At 45.5% G+C, this 18,840-nt stretch overlaps 3 protein-coding genes across 3 annotated transcripts in view; 2 read left to right on the top strand and 1 right to left on the bottom strand.

Annotated features, from left to right (window-relative positions):
- Positions 1-18,840, bottom strand: part of LOC126568590 (probable prefoldin subunit 6) — a 263,741-nt gene that overhangs the window by 187,054 nt on the left and 57,847 nt on the right. The gene's annotated exons all lie outside the window — the stretch shown is intronic.
- LOC126568117 (dual specificity protein phosphatase Mpk3) overlaps positions 8,724-18,840 on the top strand; it is a 31,199-nt gene continuing 21,082 nt past the window's right edge. Inside the window, exon 1 of the mRNA XM_050224535.1 lies at positions 8,724-9,179. Coding sequence (XP_050080492.1) covers positions 8,741-9,179 — 439 coding nt within the window. The 5' untranslated portion in view covers positions 8,724-8,740. The remainder of the gene's footprint in view (positions 9,180-18,840) is intronic.
- The window catches only part of LOC126568326 (uncharacterized), a 59,812-nt gene continuing 53,974 nt past the window's right edge, over positions 13,003-18,840 (top strand). The window contains exon 1 of the mRNA XM_050224786.1: positions 13,003-13,012. The gene's annotated coding sequence lies outside the window, so the exon portion shown is untranslated. The remainder of the gene's footprint in view (positions 13,013-18,840) is intronic.

Here is an 18,840-nt window from a genome sequence, read left to right on the forward strand (position 1 = left end):
GACACTTAAAGCAAGTGTTTGCTTGATTAAAACAATGCGTTCACTTGAGATACACAAACATCTCATTTCTCTATTGGCAAAAAATCCTTTACAGGGATTTTCTCCATATAAATTTCGCTTAATAGCACTACTAAGGCAGATTTTGTCAATAGGGACGGTGCATTGTTTTCAACAAGTGTACGGTTGTTTTATAAATTGAATATAATAACACTATTATAGCCTGGGAGAGGCATTTGCGGCACACACTCACACACACAATCGCACACACCTATTAATTTAATGTGTAAGTAGCAGTTTTTTCAACTGTTCGTTCTCTAAGAACATACCGACACACGAGCGCAGGTTGCAAACAGCACAAATTTTTTTTATAAACATATACAGAATGTTTAAGTGAAGTTGTTAGCATACAGCATAAAAATCACAAAAGGATATTTAATAGATTTCCGCTCCCCGAGAGTGAAATTTGAATCAAAACTTTATAACAAATGCATCCCCCACGGATCGAGGTGCGCGGGCATCGTTTTAACTCTTAGCAATGTAAGTGAACTGAAAATCAAACTATTATATGTATATTGTAACGTTTTATATAACCCTATCGCACCACTTCACTGGGCGAAGCATTGTTTTAGACTGTTGCGTGATCTAGGCAAGGGGAGAAGGAGAGATACACAGTACTCGATCGACCAGCAATCGATTTTAATAGGTAGAGGATGAAAGCGATGAGAGCGTAAGAGCAAAAACACGATGATATATATTTTGTGATAAAGTATAAAGAGTTGTACACTACTAACGGCAAACTTTTGGGGTCCATCTTCACTCGCACTACTTAGCTCTCTTATCACTGGTAACAGATCGTACCCTTTCCGAAAGCGAATTTCTTCTACTGTACTCTTTACAATCCTTTTTTCGGTTGACAGCACCATTTCTACACATTTGTGGCACACTCTCTCGGCGCTCGGGCGGCCAAACACTTACTGCGACCTGCTAGTGACCAAGTGAACGGTTTAAATCAACAATCCTACCTAATTCTCTCCGGACAGGCCCTACTCCAGGTATGCGGTTTGGTGACAAATCTAGAACGAAGTCAACCGTCATGCCACTCTAGCAACAAGGGGGTGTTGGATGGTGGAGTCATCCGATACGATTACCCGGTCGTGCTGCAACTTGCGAACGGAGATCACACACACAGCCGGTGCCTCCCCGATCAAACCATCCGAGCACCAATTGCGCAAAGTGTTTGTTGGACGTATCGTACTGAAAAGGAGATCTGGATAACCTTTCATGCAGCCCAAAACCTTCTCTCTTGCTCACTCTTGGACACCGCTATGTGCCCGATGCCACGATCCATGAAGAAATGAACGTAAAGCAGGATCGTATTACCTCTTCTAAACCCTGCTACGGGCCGAGATCCTCAATAGCGCGACCCCAAAAAAAAAAAACACCCCACCGCAATCCTACTACTATGTCTCTACCCGTGTGTCAGCGCACTCCGATCAGCGCCTCCTCGGGGCCCGGTGGCATCGTTTTACCACGTGATTCTAGTGTTTCCTCCCTTTTGCCCGGTGGCTGTTCTCCGGGGTGTACTCGACTGGCTGCACACATCTCGGCGGATGCACTTGTTTCTCACGTGTAACGGAGACGCTAGCAAAACACCTGATCCGTAGCATCGAACAACTGCGCTATCCGCCGATTGTTTCCGGGCGACGGGGTAGTAGGCACCACACAATGGCGATATGTGGCACCGGCGAGAGACTGTGTCTGATATTTTCCATTGACTTTTCGTTTCGGCCAATACTGCATCGCTCCCATCTCTCCGGGGTATGGATGGGGAGTGTTCGTGTGTGATTGGTTTTATGAGAGACAGCTTGAAGAAAGAGGACGCAAAATTCACAGAATCCTCATTACGACGCCTACGCCAGTCCTGCGTTCTGGTAGGAAGGAACGGTCTCTGTCTGTCAATCTCTACACAATGCTCAGTGGTATTTGCAAAGGTCATGTGTTCAAGTGAAGTAGGGTAATACGTTGAGGACGCATATGGAAGAATTCTTCCTACGTTAGAAAGAAAATATCAACCATATCTCGTTTATTTTCGCATAATCGCTCTATTTGCTTTCATTTTCTATTTTTCATAGCATTCCTTTTGTAGCTCCAGCTATTGAAATTTTACGAGGATGTCCTCTCCATTTCTCTGGACATTCTCCGTCAGCCCATCACTGAGAGTGGCACAATTAATTTACTTTATTATTAATAATATGAATCTTTTTAAATCTCATAGGAGTCTTCATCTTCTTCTTGGCCTTAACGACCTTTTGTATTACGCCGGCCATCCATTGGCTTACTAGGCTTGTTGATACCATATAGTCGGAATCACTATGGAGCATCGGTCCGAAGGTGTCTATATATGAAGGCATAAGAGTAGTAGTGAGTAGCCTCATATTCTCCCCTCATACCCCATCCTTTTTGATTTGGATTCACCAAGAGCCTTCAATCACCCTGAAACAGGCACTGTAAAGGCCCAAAATTTTCATTCCGCTTAGGATATTCGAGGGGCTAAATCCGCCACTGTATGAAGGACAATTGAGCTTAAACTACCTTACCAAAGTTTCTTGAATTGGATAGTCTGTTTAGGTCTTCCAATTGAGATTGAAAAAAATGGATCCTCAGTACAATTCCATCAATGCTCTGGATATTACATACCGAGCCAAGGTCCAGGCCAAAAGGCCACATTATGGCATGATATTTTAGACCTAACAGGTCGTTAAGCCAACAAGAAGAAGATCAACGATGATAACGAGGGTGATCTTACCGTCGAGAAAAAAGTTCTATTTCTACAACATCTTCTTCACTCCGATTTGGATGGCTCGTTCTGATGTTTGAGCTCAAGGCGCAGACCGCTGAGTTCACCAGGGGCCCCTGGTTTGATTTCTTTTTGGGGCCTTTTTGAATTCTTTCTTGAGAAAATTTATTCAGCATATTATTCAGCATTCACCTGAAGTAGACGAAATCATGTGGGAAACCGTACGGTCTACTATGGGAAGAATCCAGAACATAGGTATTTTGAATTCCATTCCATTTTTCAATTTAAATCATTAAATTAGGACCTCAAAGACCATTCGTCAGCCTTGAACCAAACAAACCATTCATAAAACGATGCATTCCAATTACCGAATAAAGCAAGCCCGTCCTGCTTCTCAATGAAAAGAGTAGCTAGTTTGCGTTAATCCTATTATAAGAAGACCATCCTGAAGCTCCTTATGAACAGCGGTAAAACCTAATCCTTCAGTGCCCCCGGGAACAAACCATTCATGAACCGTAAGAATTGCCTCTCTGTCTGTCGCCTGGTTCTAGTTAGGTTCTTGGTTTAATTTAATTTTCAACCCCTTATCCCATTCAGTCGCTAGCGCACATACATCAATCAACCGGAACTACTAGAAAGAACGAATAACGAATTCTCACCTGCCGGTGTGCCTCTAGCGCTGGACGATGCAAAGTGCTCGGCATCCCCATTGAGCACACTACCGACCGACGAGACAATTGATGAATTAAACTTCCATTTTCTATGCCCCCATCCTGCCACCAGCTGCTGTGGCCGGCCTGCCGTAACGCATGCGAACTTGCCAATATTGCAGCGACGGAAGTGGGGAAGCGTTTGTCCTTGCCGCGTGGTGCTACAGTCGGTAGGCATCGGTTACCCAACAAAGCCCTACTGCGCTTCGCTTCCATTCCTAGGAACGTTGCAGCAAGGACGTCCAGCAGGATAGCGAGTGCAGTTCTGCTGCAGTAGATTCCTTACCACTCTTCTCCCGAAAGTCTCCCTTCTTCCCCCCAAATTTATGTGTATGTGTGCGTGTGTGTGTGTGTGTTTGTGTCAATAGTGTGCACCTCCGAGCAACACTACCCAATGGCATGGAGCGCTAGAATTCCATGAATGAATCCTAAAAGCACGACACACAGGCTCTCCCGCTTTTGCTCGGCGCATTCTCGGTTGTTTGTCGCTCCGTCTCTAGTGGCTGTTGCGTTGGGCTGGGCGAAAGAATTCGTCCTTCAAGGTCTCGCGGATATCGCTCCCCCCCCCTGGTAGGGGTTGTTATGGTGGCCCCCAGGAAGGGGTGAGTCCCAGCGATGTTTATCCCTTGTCATCCTCTCCCTGCTGTCGTTTTGGAGCCACATGACAGGAGGTCGGTCGGTTCGCATTTTGGGGCGCGCTGTGCGCATGTGCGCCCCCCAAACGAGGCGACAGTGAGAAAGCTGGCTGGTTCTGTTTTAGTTCCCATTTCACTTCTTCGGAGGCTGCAAGTAGTACCCACAGCCAAGCCAATTCTACCCATCAACGACGGCTGGGGCCTGGTGCCTTGGTGCACATACGACTGTTTAGAGTGTGTGTTCTATTTTTCCTGCAGATTGTTTTGTGAAAAGGTGACTAATTGCATTCTGGACCACGATAGCATCCTCCACCGGGCAAGGCCCCCGTTGTGTTGTCCTGTTACGGATCCTTTTTGCTTTTGGAGCAGGGTAAAACTAGAACCGAGTAGGAGGAAGATGAAAGAACTAGGTGTATTCGATTGCTCTCCCCTTCAACGTGCGTGGCGATTGTTGTGCAAGGACACGGACGCTGAAACAGTGTGGAGCGTTTGAAGTTTAGTAGCTCGTGCAAGACAGCCCAGAAGAATTTCCAAACAGTGCCAAACATGTGTCCATTATCGGTAATGCTACAATGGAAGTGATTAAGACAAAAGTGCCTAAAGAACTGCAGTGTGTTTCCCGGGACAGTCTTGCCCAAAATTCCTGTATCCTTCGCCGAATGCGCCCTTGCGAAAGCGCTCTACCAACTTGACGTCAATAATCGACCCTGTGCGTGGGAGAGCAACATTGAGGGGGGGTTTTCTTTTTCGGGGTCGTCTACATCGGAGAGCCAGCATCCGATGGCGCCCACCCGCTTATACCGAGAAAACAAGAACGTTGGGACGCCGCCTCGTCGTTGTACGCTTGGCAAGAACGCCCTCCGACGATCATCATCCATTCGCACGTCATTGCTTGCTGCTTACACATTGGATGCGGGCGTTGTCGTGTGGCCGTGTGGGATGGATGCCGAACCGCCGACTTGCTGACGACGACGGCGTGCACGCAAAATCATTATCCTTTTTGGATATCTTTTTTTTTCTTGTGTGAGACCCTTCCCACACACCCATACCCACCCGCTCGGCACCAAGAGCATTCGAGAGCATCTTTCAAAAACACACGCCTTCGCACATGAGTTGGTCGGGTTTGAGAGTCGGGGCGGCATTCCTAGAAAAAGGATTTACGCAATCCAATTCCTCTAAGTTCTAAAAACGCGAACCACCCCTGCGTGTGTGTGTGTGTGTGGGAAGGATGAGTGGGCTGTCCGCGTGGGCTGACGGCCAAACGCGTCTCTCTGGAGGCGTTTTTTTTTTCGGGAGGCGAAGGCGCACATCTCGGCTTTCGTCATCGAGAGGGGAGTCTGGGCGCTGATAAGCTTTTTTGGGGAGTTCAGTTGTAATTTGAAAACGGACCGCACCTTGTTTCGGATTTGTTTTCGGGTAGGTGTAACATTCGTTTAGAACATCAGCGTTTTTTGATTGTTTTATATGTGACTTACCGTGGGGTAGTAGCTAATTTAAGTGTTTTTTGTGTGATATGATGCAATGGTACTTTAGAAAGATTTGTGAATGTGTTTGCCACAAATGGAATCAAGTTGGAGTTTTAAGCTGGAACATAGCTGACAAAGTGACCAATATTATTCAACGGTCTTCAGTTTTTGGAAGTCCTTCTACATGCACGTGCTTCCTGAAATCGTTGTAAAAGTGGTATTTACTTTAGTATGTCCTTGCTGCTGATTTGTAACCGTTTTTTTTGATTTCCCAAAACGAACAATTACTGCTGTCAAACTCAAACTGTCATTTGCTTAGGGCACTACTACACGTTCTTAGCTGTTCAGTGGTTCCGTAAAGTGATGCCTAGTAATTTTCACTAAATCCACCCTGCTTTGCTCAGCATCAATAGTGTATATTGATTCAAAATGAAATTTTATACAAACAGAAAGCAATGGACAATGAGAAATTTTCAACTGTTGAAATTGGCTTGAACTGTCAAAAACTGTTTTGTCAAAAAATTGATTTCAAACCAAGAAAATTGCACAAAAATTCTCCAAAACCTGAAATTCTCATTATGAAATCTACCGTGGCCCGCAGCCAACAACACTTATGAGAACTTGAAATTATCATTTTGATATCCCTCGTGATCCGCGGCCTTAAAGCGAGACATTTTTACCAACACTTATGAGGACCTTTAATTTTGATTTTGAAATCATTGGTAGTCCACGGCATTCAAAGGCATGATTGAAATTTATTTCTGAGAACCTGACGTATGCACAAGCTACCTACGCGGTGCAATGGAGAAAAAGCTGAAATCGTAATATTTAGTATTTATTACCTTTCAATGCTTTTTTTCCACAACTAATTTTAAATAATCTTTAACAACAATTCAAACAATCTGTGCAACAAAACTGAAGCAAAAAAAACCTCAAAAATATTTAAAACACTTAAACTATTGCGCCGTGTAAATGCTTCTTAATCACCCTAGCTGTGTTCTTGTTGACATTTTCTTTTTATTTCACAACAAAAAAATTGTATAACCGTTTGTCAAGAAGGAAATTGTTTAGCATTTTGTAGTAACAAAGAAAATCAACATCCAGCGGTTGAAAAGAAATCTTGGAAATTCTCAAACCATTTCCAACCAATGCATTCGATTCCATGGAACTACAGTGCTGAACTGCGCGTTATAAACCGCTCCCGTGTAAAGAAGTGTGCGTGCTTACCTCGCGCTACCCATGCCCTGTAGTGTGCGTACCGTTCGAATCCAAAGTGATTCAAAACACAACACCGTTTGTGTGTTTCATCTTTCGCGTCACAGCGTTTATTCATTCATTCCTGTTTCACGCTTCCTTCGCCGAAGGTGTAACGCTCGCCCCAAAAAAGCAAAATGCGTTTATGACCGGTTCTTCCGTTTCTTCGCGTGCTTTTCCAGAGTGTAGTTCTGGGGTGTGTAAGTTTTTTCCCTTAGTTTGTTTGCGTACCGTGTGTGGGGGGAGTGGTTGTGAAGCTTAAAAACAGTACTTTTCCAACTAGTGACTAGCGGCAATCAAGAAAGTGAAGCGGAAACGCAGAGTGTGTGTGTGTGTGTGTGTGTATGTGTACGTGCGTGTGTGGTTTATTCTAATCATTCGAAAGGGAAGGAACTCGGTGTGTGCCCATCAAACGCTCCAAGACGAGCACATTCCACCAGTGTGACAAGGTTCCGGTTCGAAGCTTTCTCAATATTTTATTGTTTTTTTCTTCTCTTTACCCTGGCAACCCATATCAACTAGTGTAATTGCGTGAGGGTGAGTGTGTGTGCGTGTTTGTGGCTGTATGGGAATGTGTGTACGCGCGCGCGTTTGTGAATGGCAATAGAGAGAAGGAAGCAACAGCGAGCAGTGTGTAAAGCAAAACAATCAGAATGTTCAAAAAGGAACAAAAATCACACTGAAAAAGAAGAAGGTTGTTGTCACGGTGAAGAGCTGAAGGTGTTCCTTGTGCATGTGTGCATTTATTCGAAAAAAAACAGACAAACAACTCCATTTCTTCCAGTCGAGAAACAAATAGGCTCAATTCCACACTAGTGCAGTGAATGGGAGGGAAGGGCCCCCTCAAGCCCTCATGTATATGTAGGGCAGAGAGGGCAGACAGGGTGGATGCGCGAAGAGAAAGTGGGGTAGACACGACGAGAGAAGGAAGCATTGAATTGAAAACAATTTCGTACCAATTGTTGCAACACACAAACGCGAAACGAATCAAGTCACACGCATTAAAAGCTTTTTTTTCTTTTTACTTCTCTCTCGCTCTCTCCATCTCATTCACTCTGCCGCATTCTCCGCTGTTCTCTTTCATCTTTTTTTCTCTTTTGTATGCATGTATCGTGTGTGTGTGGCTTCGTTTCTCATCATCATCATCATCGCCGTTGTCGGTCATCGCCAGCGGTGAGATGAGCGTGAGCAAGCTGAGGTTTTGATCATGCTCACTAGCTGAGATACGATCCGACAAAAGTTAGCCTTGCGTGCGCATGAGTGTGTGTGTGTGCGCATGTTTTGAGTCGGGTGCATTTGTGCAACCACGAGGCTTGAACGAGGCGTGGAAAAGGTTTTGTCTGTCATTGATGACGTCATCACAGAAACCACTCCATCTCTCTCCCCCCCCCCCCCCCCTGGCTCGTTCGCCCGATCATTCATGGTTTCTGCTAATCATTATCTCGTTATTTTTCTCTCCTGCCCCTTTAGATGAATATATTTAAAACTACCTGTCCATCGTGGATTCTCTAAAATCTAAATCATTTAGTTTTTATTACCAATGTGCTTCAGTGTAGTAAGGGAAACAGTGGCACTAATGAATATGTCTTCCCTGTTCTCCAGTGAGTAAGCGTTAAAAAAAGGTGATCCAAGTGAGTGAGAAATGTGCTGCTTCGTTCCGTTATATCAGCGCATACTGCGATAGACGTGTGTGTGCAACGCGCATCCAACCAAAAAGGTAAACAAACAAAGTGTCAAAAGTGCGATAAGCAGCGATAGCAGTGCGTCGAACCGTTTTAACAAAAAAAAAAAAACACAGGGGGCCGGAAACTAAGCGGCAATACTTCTGGAGGGTATAGGCTCGCGGACAAACACACCCCAGCCATCCACAAGGACACGATGCCCGATCACGATATCGAGATGATAACGAGCGAGCAGCTGCACGCAGCACTGCGCAAGTCGCAGAAGCACTTCATCATACTGGACTGCCGCAGCTCGCACGAGTACACGGAAAGCCACATCCGGACGGCGGTTAACTTCTCCATACCGTCGATCATGTTGCGCCGGTTTGCGGCCGGCAAGATCGACATCACATCCACGATCAAGTGCCGCGATCTGAAGGAGCGCATCCTGTCCTGCTACAAGGAGAGCACCTTCGTGCTGTACAACAACAGCAACGAGTCGGTCGGTGATGGTGGTGGTGTTGCGGGCCGCGAAGATCTCGTACTGCTGACCGGCGGCACCGCACCGGCAACGGTCGGTGGAAACAACGATACCACGATTAATGTGCTGCACCGCAAGCTCAAACAAGATGGCTGCCGGGTGGTCTGTCTCGAAGGTAAGTGAGCATATGGGCAGGGTACTACTTTTAGGACAGTTTGGCCACACTTTTTACAGACAACGAAAGTCCGCGTATGGAGTGTTGTTTCTGGTGGGGAAGCGAACCGCATCTTATTATGAATCATCAAGCAACCGCGTGCTTTGTAGAGCATGATTACAACGATTTGTGTTGCATCTGGTGTGGATCACTCGTGCACTGTGTGCCAGAACCAACCCGGAATGGCTCGAACCGTTCCGGGGTTTAAGATTAGTCACCGGATGAATAAGTAAACATAGCAGGTATATAGCCCGGTATGGCGTAGCGTATCGTTGAGTCAAGAAAGCGTATCGTTGAGTCAAGAAGAAAAAGAAGCAATTGTTTTGCTCTTCCGAGGTCTCTTAGTGGTTAACTGATCTTCGTCAGCATTATTCAATCACAGCAAAAATTGGAGAAATCCCTTCGATTAACTTTAAAGATCTATTGGCGAGCAGCGTCAAGAGATCTAGGAACTCCTTTCTGACAATGTCAGGAGGTCATTCTGCCCAATTGCCTTGTGATCTGGCATGGAAATGATTTTATTGTGGTTTTGTCTGTTTGGACGAGTATTAAGCCCTATGAAACGGAACAATACACCCATTAGATCTACTTAAAAATCTTCAATTAGGGCCTTTTGGAGCTCTAAGCGGAAATAACGTTGGGACCAGCGTGATCTGGTGGAAGAAATGCCCAAATATGCCTCTGTCTCACGGTACGTCAAATGACGATCGTGTGCAATTAGATCCTTAACGGCATCAATGTTTTTAGTCACAACGGCTCTTTTTGGTCGATCTTCACGAAATTCGTCCTTCGTGCGAGCGTCGGCCACGATTAAATTCATTATACCAGTTTTTAACAGTGCTATAGGATGGTGCTTCATCGCCATATAAAGATTTGAGTTCCTCAAAGCGGTCTTGTCTTGATAGTCCACGTCGAAAGTTGTGGAAAATGTTCACGGGTCAATTCCATTTTTTTGGCGAAACTGATTTGCTCAAGTCAATATAAGTATCAGAAATGATGATCGTACGTCAAAACGTTGTGAGTGTGATTATGGTCCAAAATGTCAAACGTTCGAATAAAAATATCAGATTGCATATGGCAACACCTCTTGTGGCCTAGGCCAGAAATATATGTAGCAGCCGACGTATAAAAAGGTGATTAAAAGGCTTGATGAATCGCTCGCACACGAACTCAAGCACGAGCTAGCTGGCGACTCCTTAAAATTAGTCTTTTTAATACCATAAAACCCAAACATCGCATTAAGTACGATCGTGCGCGGCGGGTTAACATGGCACGACAAGTATCGTCTTCACAAACGCACAACGGGTCAGCAAATTAAAACATGGCATTCGGACGCCTACTAGCCGGCCGGCGAAGGGAAGCAACCCCCTTCCAGCGATCGTTAATGCGAATGTACATGCATTTAAACGCACGACACAGATGATTTTATGAGTTTCTGGCCCTTGGTACCTACCTCCATGCGTTTCCGTCGTTTCCGTAATGAGAAACCGGCCGGGTGTTCCGTTTCGGCGTTTCCTTTTTGTTGTTCCGCCGGAAATGTGTGTGTGTGTGTGTCTTTTCAGGTGGTTTTGTATATTCAATCGTCATCACGAAGCGACGCAGACGAGTCGAACCGTTTCCTTCCCTTTCGGACTATGAAAAGCGCGGGGAACGCGGGGTATTTCCGTCCAACGCCATGATCGGTGAAGAACACTTCCTTCCCGTGGTTGATTTTGATTTTGCTTCGGTAAGCTACCCATTCGGTTGACGGGTAAAACGATTTAATATTGTTTCTCACACATTCGGTTGCCTCTTTTTGTGTGTGTGTGTGAATTAAATCGATGAGTAAGTTGTTACTTTTTTTTAGTATTGTAGATTGAACACAACACTGTCGGGCGAACTTTGATATCAATGAATATACACTAGCGATATAAGAAAAACCCGTGTCTTGTGCTTCGGCCGCCACATTCACACGCAAACGCGGCCGGTTTCATTCATACACACGAGACCCCACTGCGATCACTCGGCCCCTTTGCCATTCATTTCGCATTGCGTGCGCTGGTTGCGTTGCGCTTCCATTCATGCCGTTCGCTCGTTCCTATCCGCTTTTTTTTTTAGTGTGACGTTTCCCTATCATCATCACGGTGGTACGGTGGCTCTTCGATGGGAATTTTTGGTGAGCGCAAAAAAAAAAGGGGCTGGAAGCAATCATTTCGGACCACAGCACACGGGAAGAACTCTCCATCTTGGTGTTTGCATCACACCGCGGAAGAAGGCGAATGTCACCTTCAAGGCATGGCGGAGTTCCGTTTTCCGTTACGGCCTCCACTCTACCCCGATAGCAAGGAGACCCCCCCCATTACGGCAGCCAGCCAGCAATTTAAGTGGAGTTTCTCATTTTTGTGTGCCCCCTTTTTCTCTACCCTTCTGGGTAGACTTCTTCATGAGCGTCATTTTTCGAATTCCCGCAGTTCCATTCAAACTGTGCATGCAAACGGGTTGGCCTGTGCAGTGTGTGCACATGCGTTTTTCGCCCACTGTTTGTGTAACCACCCGTTTTGCGCTTACGTGCAAAGGAAGGAAGCAACAACGAAAGGCAAAAAGGCAAGACGCATCTACTCGGTGTGTGGGGTGACCAGCGATGCGTAATGTGCGCAAAGTGGAATGCATGGGAGGGTGGGATGAAGCGATTGGAAGTGGGACGACGGATGCAAAGTGGAATGGAAGTTGTGTAGCGAATGTAAAAAAAAAAACCCACACGTTGGAAGGGGCTTATGAATGGAGATACACGACCGAATGGTTTTGTAGTAAGAAGAGTGGTGAGAACCCATGTAATGTGGCTGAAGAGGAGGGGTGGGAAGCAATGATTACAACAGAGCCCACATACACACACACACACACAGACATGCATCGAAGCGCGAGAGACACATAATAAGTCATTCATAAATATTCAAAACAGCCCGCTTCTTCCACGCATAACGCTCAGCACTCCTCCTCCATCTACACTGCAAACCCTTCGATTTGGAGTGAGCCACCCCTGTTGTAGAGTGCTCACAAGAAGAAGGAAACTTCCACTCCACCGTAAAGGGAGGGATATTGTTTATGGAGACCGGTAAACGGCACAACGTAGACAACATCTACTCTCGAGTTGAAGTAGTAGTAGCAAACCCACGCAATGAACGATCCAAGCCACCCGAACATGGCATGGGTTGCCCGGTTGCCTGGATGGACAGCAAAATATCGGGCGTCACGGCCTACTAAAAATGTGTGTATCATTGTTTTGTGCTTTTTTTTTCGTGTACATCTCGTGTTGCCTACTGTTGTGGGCCAACGAGGGTTTGAAATTTTGGAACTGTCAACTGGACGCACCTTCTGCTCGGTGGTGAAATGCGTCCACTTTACACATTTATTTCGGTAAGTTTTATGGCGCTTGATTATAGGGCATTACTTCTTGCGGGATGGTAGAGAGGTGCATAACGTGTGCAATAATTAGACTGCACTGTGTGTCTTGAAGCTGATGCAGGAAGTGTGTTTTACTGGGGGGGGGGGGAAATTCCGTCAAATAAGTCCACCCAAAAGTTGGGAAAGTTGCTTAAAGATGCCCATTTGTGTTTCAAATTTGTGTTTTTTCATCTCCTCAAAATGGAAATTCGTTTAATGCCGCCGTTTTTTTTTGTCATAAAAGGCCAAATTTCAGTTCTAAGGAGCTTTTTGACATCTGTTCGAGTTGTCAATTTTACTAGTATTTTGTAAAACTCAGCTGGAAAATTACTCTCTACGTGTGGACGATCAACAAATCCTTTTTATTTCAAGCATCTAAGACTTTTATTTTCAACTTTCAGTCAAAAAATATTTGCCCGAACGTTATTAAGGATAAACATTCATTATAAATGTGGCTTTAGTAACATTTTCGAAAAAACAAAACAGTAATTGAAGAATTAAATTTCGACACCCCGAATTCATAAACTGTGCTCTTGCTACAACAGAATACGCTCAATCCACGGATATGCTCAAGTGTCTACCCGGATTTAAGTTTTAAAGCAGAAAACTCCTCGAAAAAGATCCTCGTGTAGACGAGTCCTTTAAGCTTTATGATCTCTGAGGTTCCAATAGGCTAACTATGTCAACAGAGTGACACCGAACAACCCAATCGGTAAAGACTTTTTACTCCATTTATCCATCCAGCAGAATAGGTTTGTCAGTTGTCCCTTTTTTATGCATCCTTCAGAGCTCGGTTCTTGTATCTTGTAGAAAGAATTATGTACAAATTAGTGATACTTTGCAACGGTCTAATCTTAGACCTACAGCTGGGTACTTGTTGCTACCCCACATTCCCAGACACTTCAGGGGAACGTTATGCGTTCAGATTCATAACGTGTGACGCCCAGTATCATGTGTCACCACCAACCTGAAGCGAATCCGAACACAGTAACGATGTCGATAAACCGTTTGCTTCGAGACCGATTGTTTGAATGATTATTTCTTGCCACCTCTCTGCACCTCTGCACCATATCTACAGCCCACAAGGTGGAAATCGGAGTACACCGGGTGACACCGCGCGCTAGTAACAACAACCCACTAAAAAATGAATAACGTGCCCGTATGCTAAACAGTGGACGACCGCTTGCAACCAGGCCATCGGGGGTCCGTAACTTGAAACCACACCGCACAGCGGCTCTGTGCATGGCCGCTGTGTTGTCACTCGTGGGCAGAAGTTAGCGTTTACCGTCCCCATTCCGCTATACGAACTTTGGCGCAGTTCCACAAGGGGCCCGGGAGGGGCGACACGCTCCATCTTCAACTCCTTCACACGAAATGATCACAATTTCCGCTCGAACTCGATGCGCGGGCAGATATGGCATGTCCACCTGAGCGTGTGTGTTTCGTTACGGCCAGAGGTCCAGCCACCGTGGGCCGCGTATTACGTTTACCTGCCCGTAGCGGCGGTTCGGTAATACCGCCTTACCGATGGGGAATCATTTCCTGTGGCAAGTTTTGTTTCGGATGACATTCAAGAAAGGAGAGTTGACGTTGATGTTGATTTTTTTTTGCAGGCCGTATCCCTTAAAATCTCATCTTATATCTAGCTTTGCAACTTGTTCAACTTATATCCTATTTGGAGGGCGCGATATTTCGTTTTCCCTCAATTCAAGTGCACCTTATCCCTGGTGAGCTCAGTTGTGGATGTTGTTTGGAGCATCGTGCCTTGGAGAGTAACAACTGGCACCTAAGAAAACCCCCTTTATTGCAGATACTTTGTGGTGTTCGCAACGCCACATATCGTTGCCAGCTTTGGATGTTTTGGCTAGTGGCTCCACCATGGGCAGAACGCACGAGTCCGAAAGCCGCTACAAGTTTGCGAAGCTACAGTAGCATCCAACTCACGCATTCCGCCAACAGAGTAAAGCCGCTAGTCACAATTTCACCTCGTCCAAACCTAATTCATTTGGTTCAGTGATCTAATGGTTAATCTAATAACCTTCTAAGGTTACTGCAGACCCAGACATACCGCCAACGGCAAGGTCGTCAAATACGACATACAATCTACGGGAAGGCAGAAGGGAACATTGGACATGGTCAATATGGACAAAAACACTTGGCGCAGCTCTGAAAACATATTGTCATTCCTAGCCGGGTTGATGCTGTGGCTTGAAACGTGGCAGAACTGTCAAACACATACATATTGAGAAACGAAAAATAAAAACAAGGGGCTTCTTTTGGCGCGCGAAATTTGACATCCAATGTCATCTTACTGTTCGGACTCACTAGTACATTCTTGCGCGTAGTCCTTCTGCCCCAGGATATCGGGCATCGGCACCGCCGGGGATCTTCCTGATGCTCGAACTGCACACATGACCAGAGGATGTGTGGTCAGTGTCGTGGAATCCATTGCTACCGCCTCAAACCTTGGAGTCGGCGCTGCCTGCCAGTGATGCAGGGAAACCTGTGATGAGATGGAGTGCAGGAACCTTCCGCACAGCAGGCCATGCACAGCTGTTGTTGGGTGCGAAAAAACTCGTGAGGGGGAATGATGTTTAATTTGAAAGTGTTAAAATCCCTTGGAAGTCGTCAGCAAAACACTGAGACCGCTACTACAAAACGGAGATTGGTCGAGTACGCTACCAGGTCGCTGAAAGTGACATTTTCAATCATGCGATACCAACCACGCTGCACTAATTAATCGATAGAATCAGAACTGCTGTCCCCCGTCCGTCCACGCTGACAATTCGTTCTATAACAAAACCCCACCCCAAACACTGTTAATTGCTCCACGAATAGCTTCCTGTCTGTGTGCCGTAAGCAACGCCGCCGCGATAAGATTGTGGCGTCCCGGGCGCACCCAGATTCTTTTGTCCCAGGTTTGTACTCACACTCAAGTGCGGATATCCGGATTGCGCAAACGATTTACTTCCGTTCGCAACATCCTCAACGATTGATTGCGCTGGCACCTTTATCGGGACGCAATCGGTGCACGCGTTTATCAAAAACGGCACCGGAAGAGGTGCTCCGTGACACGGCCGACAATTGGCAGCCACTTTTTTTTTTTTTTTAGATAAATGAAGTACAAATATTGATTATTGTGGAGAGGGCTTTTATTAGAAGAAAAAATCTCCAATTTTCAAGTGACTACTGCTGGAGAACCTTTAACGGATAAGAGACCGGTGACGTCTTCTAGTTCCCTTTTTTTGAGGGGGAATTGGTGGGACGATATCTCGATGACCAGAGTAATTTTGGTATGTCCGTACACGCAAAAAAAAAAAAAAACAGTGACACCGTTGACGTCATGTCAAAGTCTTATCGAAGGATCGTTGATCGGGTTTGACCGTTGTTTTGCTGCCGTTGATTGTGGCTCGTCGGAAGCCGAGAAAGCCCCTGCGATCTCTCTCTCTCTCTCTCTCTCTCTCTCTCTCTCTCTCTCTCTCTCTCTCGCCTTCTCGAGAGTGATGATGGGGCGGAAGGTGACGTTTAGATTTTGTACCGCGATTGAACCCGAACCTCGCGTTCCAAGCAAAAAGTCGTCATCGCATCTCCTCAAGCGCGCCCGTCTCTATCGGCGAATGGACTTTTGGGGGTATTATTTATAACTTCCTTATCATGGTGCGTCTGCTGCTGCTGCTGCTGCTCGTCTCTACGAGGTGAATCAGGGATTTGGGATTTCTTTTGCTTTACCGCGTTTGCAAAGAGAGAAAGAGGGCAAGAGGGGTTGTGGGTTCCGTTAGTGGACTTCCTTCTTGTTGCGCTGTGTTGTTTTGGAGTGAAAATAGAGATTTTCTAACTAATTAAAAGCGGGAAGCAATAAATTTTAAACGGCTTTAAATGTCCCATTTCTCACATCCGCGTGGACTTTACGTCGGTGGTGGATAATGTTTGGGGGGAGGGTTTAAAAGTATCACATTTCGTAAACTGAATGCAACTGTCAATTGCTTCATTACTACATCTGTCAAGTGTCACTTTTCAATATCATCAAAAGGCCATCTCACACCAACCAACAGCACCCGAAGATCAGTCGTTCAGATCTCGTATGAAAATTGATTCGATTAAGCGAGACCTCTACCCCTTCTGTGACACCCCTTTCATCCCTTATCTCACCCACCCTCGCCGAAGCACTTGTTGCCGTTTATAGTGCACCCACCCACCCTGTGTGTAGGTGAGATGACATTAGCAACCGGGAAACAATTCAGACAACAGCAACGACAACAAAACCCGCTTCACCCATCATCGATACAACCTCAAAAACGTGATTTCATCGGGATGTGAACTTCAAAATGGTGATGATATTGAATGAATATCGTGTCGGTGACAGAGCGACAAGGCGAACAAAATGGTGTTAGATAGTGAGAGCGAGAGAGAACGCTTTTATTTCACGTCTGTGTGTGTGTTTGCGTTGAGTATGAGTGAGCAGAAGCAAGAGAGGGAGAGAGAAACCGAGAGCGGTGAATAAGAGCACGCGTGAAGAAACAGTGTGGGTAGAGCAAAACATGAATGAAATTCGACACACTGAAATACATCAACCATCAGCCTTTCTCCCTCACTCCCTTTATCCCCTATTTTTGACGACCTTACCCCATCGTCCTGTCACACAACCTTCCGCATCCTTCCTTGCCGGTGGCCCTTTTTGGTTCATCATCCGGTGGATTGTAGCTTTTTTTTTCCTTTTCTCTCCATCTCTCTCTCTACCTCGTCACCTCGCGGCAAGAAGCGCGGATTTTACCAACACACACACACGCACGCATTCATCTACGCTTTTTTCCTTCTACCAACAACATGACGCGCAGGCGCGTCTTTTTCTCATGTGTTGTATGTGTGTGTGTGTGTATAATGAGGTTTTTTAATAGTTGGCCGCTTCGCGTTCCGTTGCTATAGCAGCCCTCACCCCCTATCACTCACCCTTATTCACCACCCTTTCCCCATTGTCATCATCAACATCGGTCGTCGTGATTTAGTGCGGGGGGGGGGGGGACGACGACGCAGTCATGATGATGGTGGGACGTTAGGCGAAAGACGCCGAGAACCGTCATCGATGAATGGAAGAAGAATCAACCGGATGCGAACGCGACAATCACCTTCGATAAACGGAAAACACCCCTTTTACTGCTTCCCTTCCCTTTCCGACACCTCCCCCCCACCTCCCACCCCACTCACAACTATCCTGCTCTTTCTCACGGATATGGGCAACGCCTGCTCTTCTCTCTCAGCACAAATCAAAATCAGCAGAATCAATGTAACAACCGGGTTGTTGTGTTGGTGGTGTTAGTGTTTTTGTTGTTGTATAATTTTCCATTCTAACTATCAACCCCCGGCGTATTGTGTGTTGGTGGTGATTTGATTGTAAACCGCCGACTGTATTGTGATAGTTTGTGTGTGTGTGCACACGTGTATGGTTTAGTGAGATAGAACAGAACTGACGGAATGTGTTTAACCCTACTAAGGGCAACCAGACTTTGGAGACCTATAACTTTTTAACGCGTGTTCCAATATTGATACTACATTCTGATGAAAGTAAATTTAAAAATCCTCTTCATTCAATGTGTTAAAATCTCGCCTCAATTCCAAGTAGTTTTTAAGTTGAAGTGAAAGTTAAAGTCAAGTTGAATATTAAAATATTAGAGAACTACGAAGAAGGATTTTTATGGCATCCTGGTGGTAGATGTGACAGCGGTGCCGGTCTACACACGCTATAGGGCCACGATTCAAATCCCTTCCGAACTGGAACCATAGTGAGAACGATAGTCAGTCCTCTTGATCAGTCCTCATAATCTCAGAAGAAGGAAGAGCTGTCCAATTTTTTTTTTCCCTAAACCTTAAATTTGTACTATGACTATCCAAAAAATGTTAAGCCATCTTCTGTCAACCAGTCGATCTATAGTGCCAAAACTGGTAAACTGATCCCAAAATGCTCGACATTAGAAGCACGCTATTTAACATTTGCTTTAAAGTTAAAGTGCTAATCATTCAATCCATGTCAACATAAGGCTCTATAACTACGCAAAATGCATTTAGAGATGATGTAATAGCTTCTCGTTGGATCGTTGATCTGGCCAAAGAGGCTTAAAAAATTCTACTCGCCAAAATTGCTCTACAACGAGTAATTTCAAAGATATTCTTGCAGGTTTTAATTTAAGCGAAAGCGACATTATCTCCT

Source organism: Anopheles maculipalpis, chromosome 2RL (genome assembly GCF_943734695.1).
Source record: "Anopheles maculipalpis chromosome 2RL, idAnoMacuDA_375_x, whole genome shotgun sequence".
Taxonomy (NCBI): domain Eukaryota; kingdom Metazoa; phylum Arthropoda; class Insecta; order Diptera; family Culicidae; genus Anopheles; species Anopheles maculipalpis.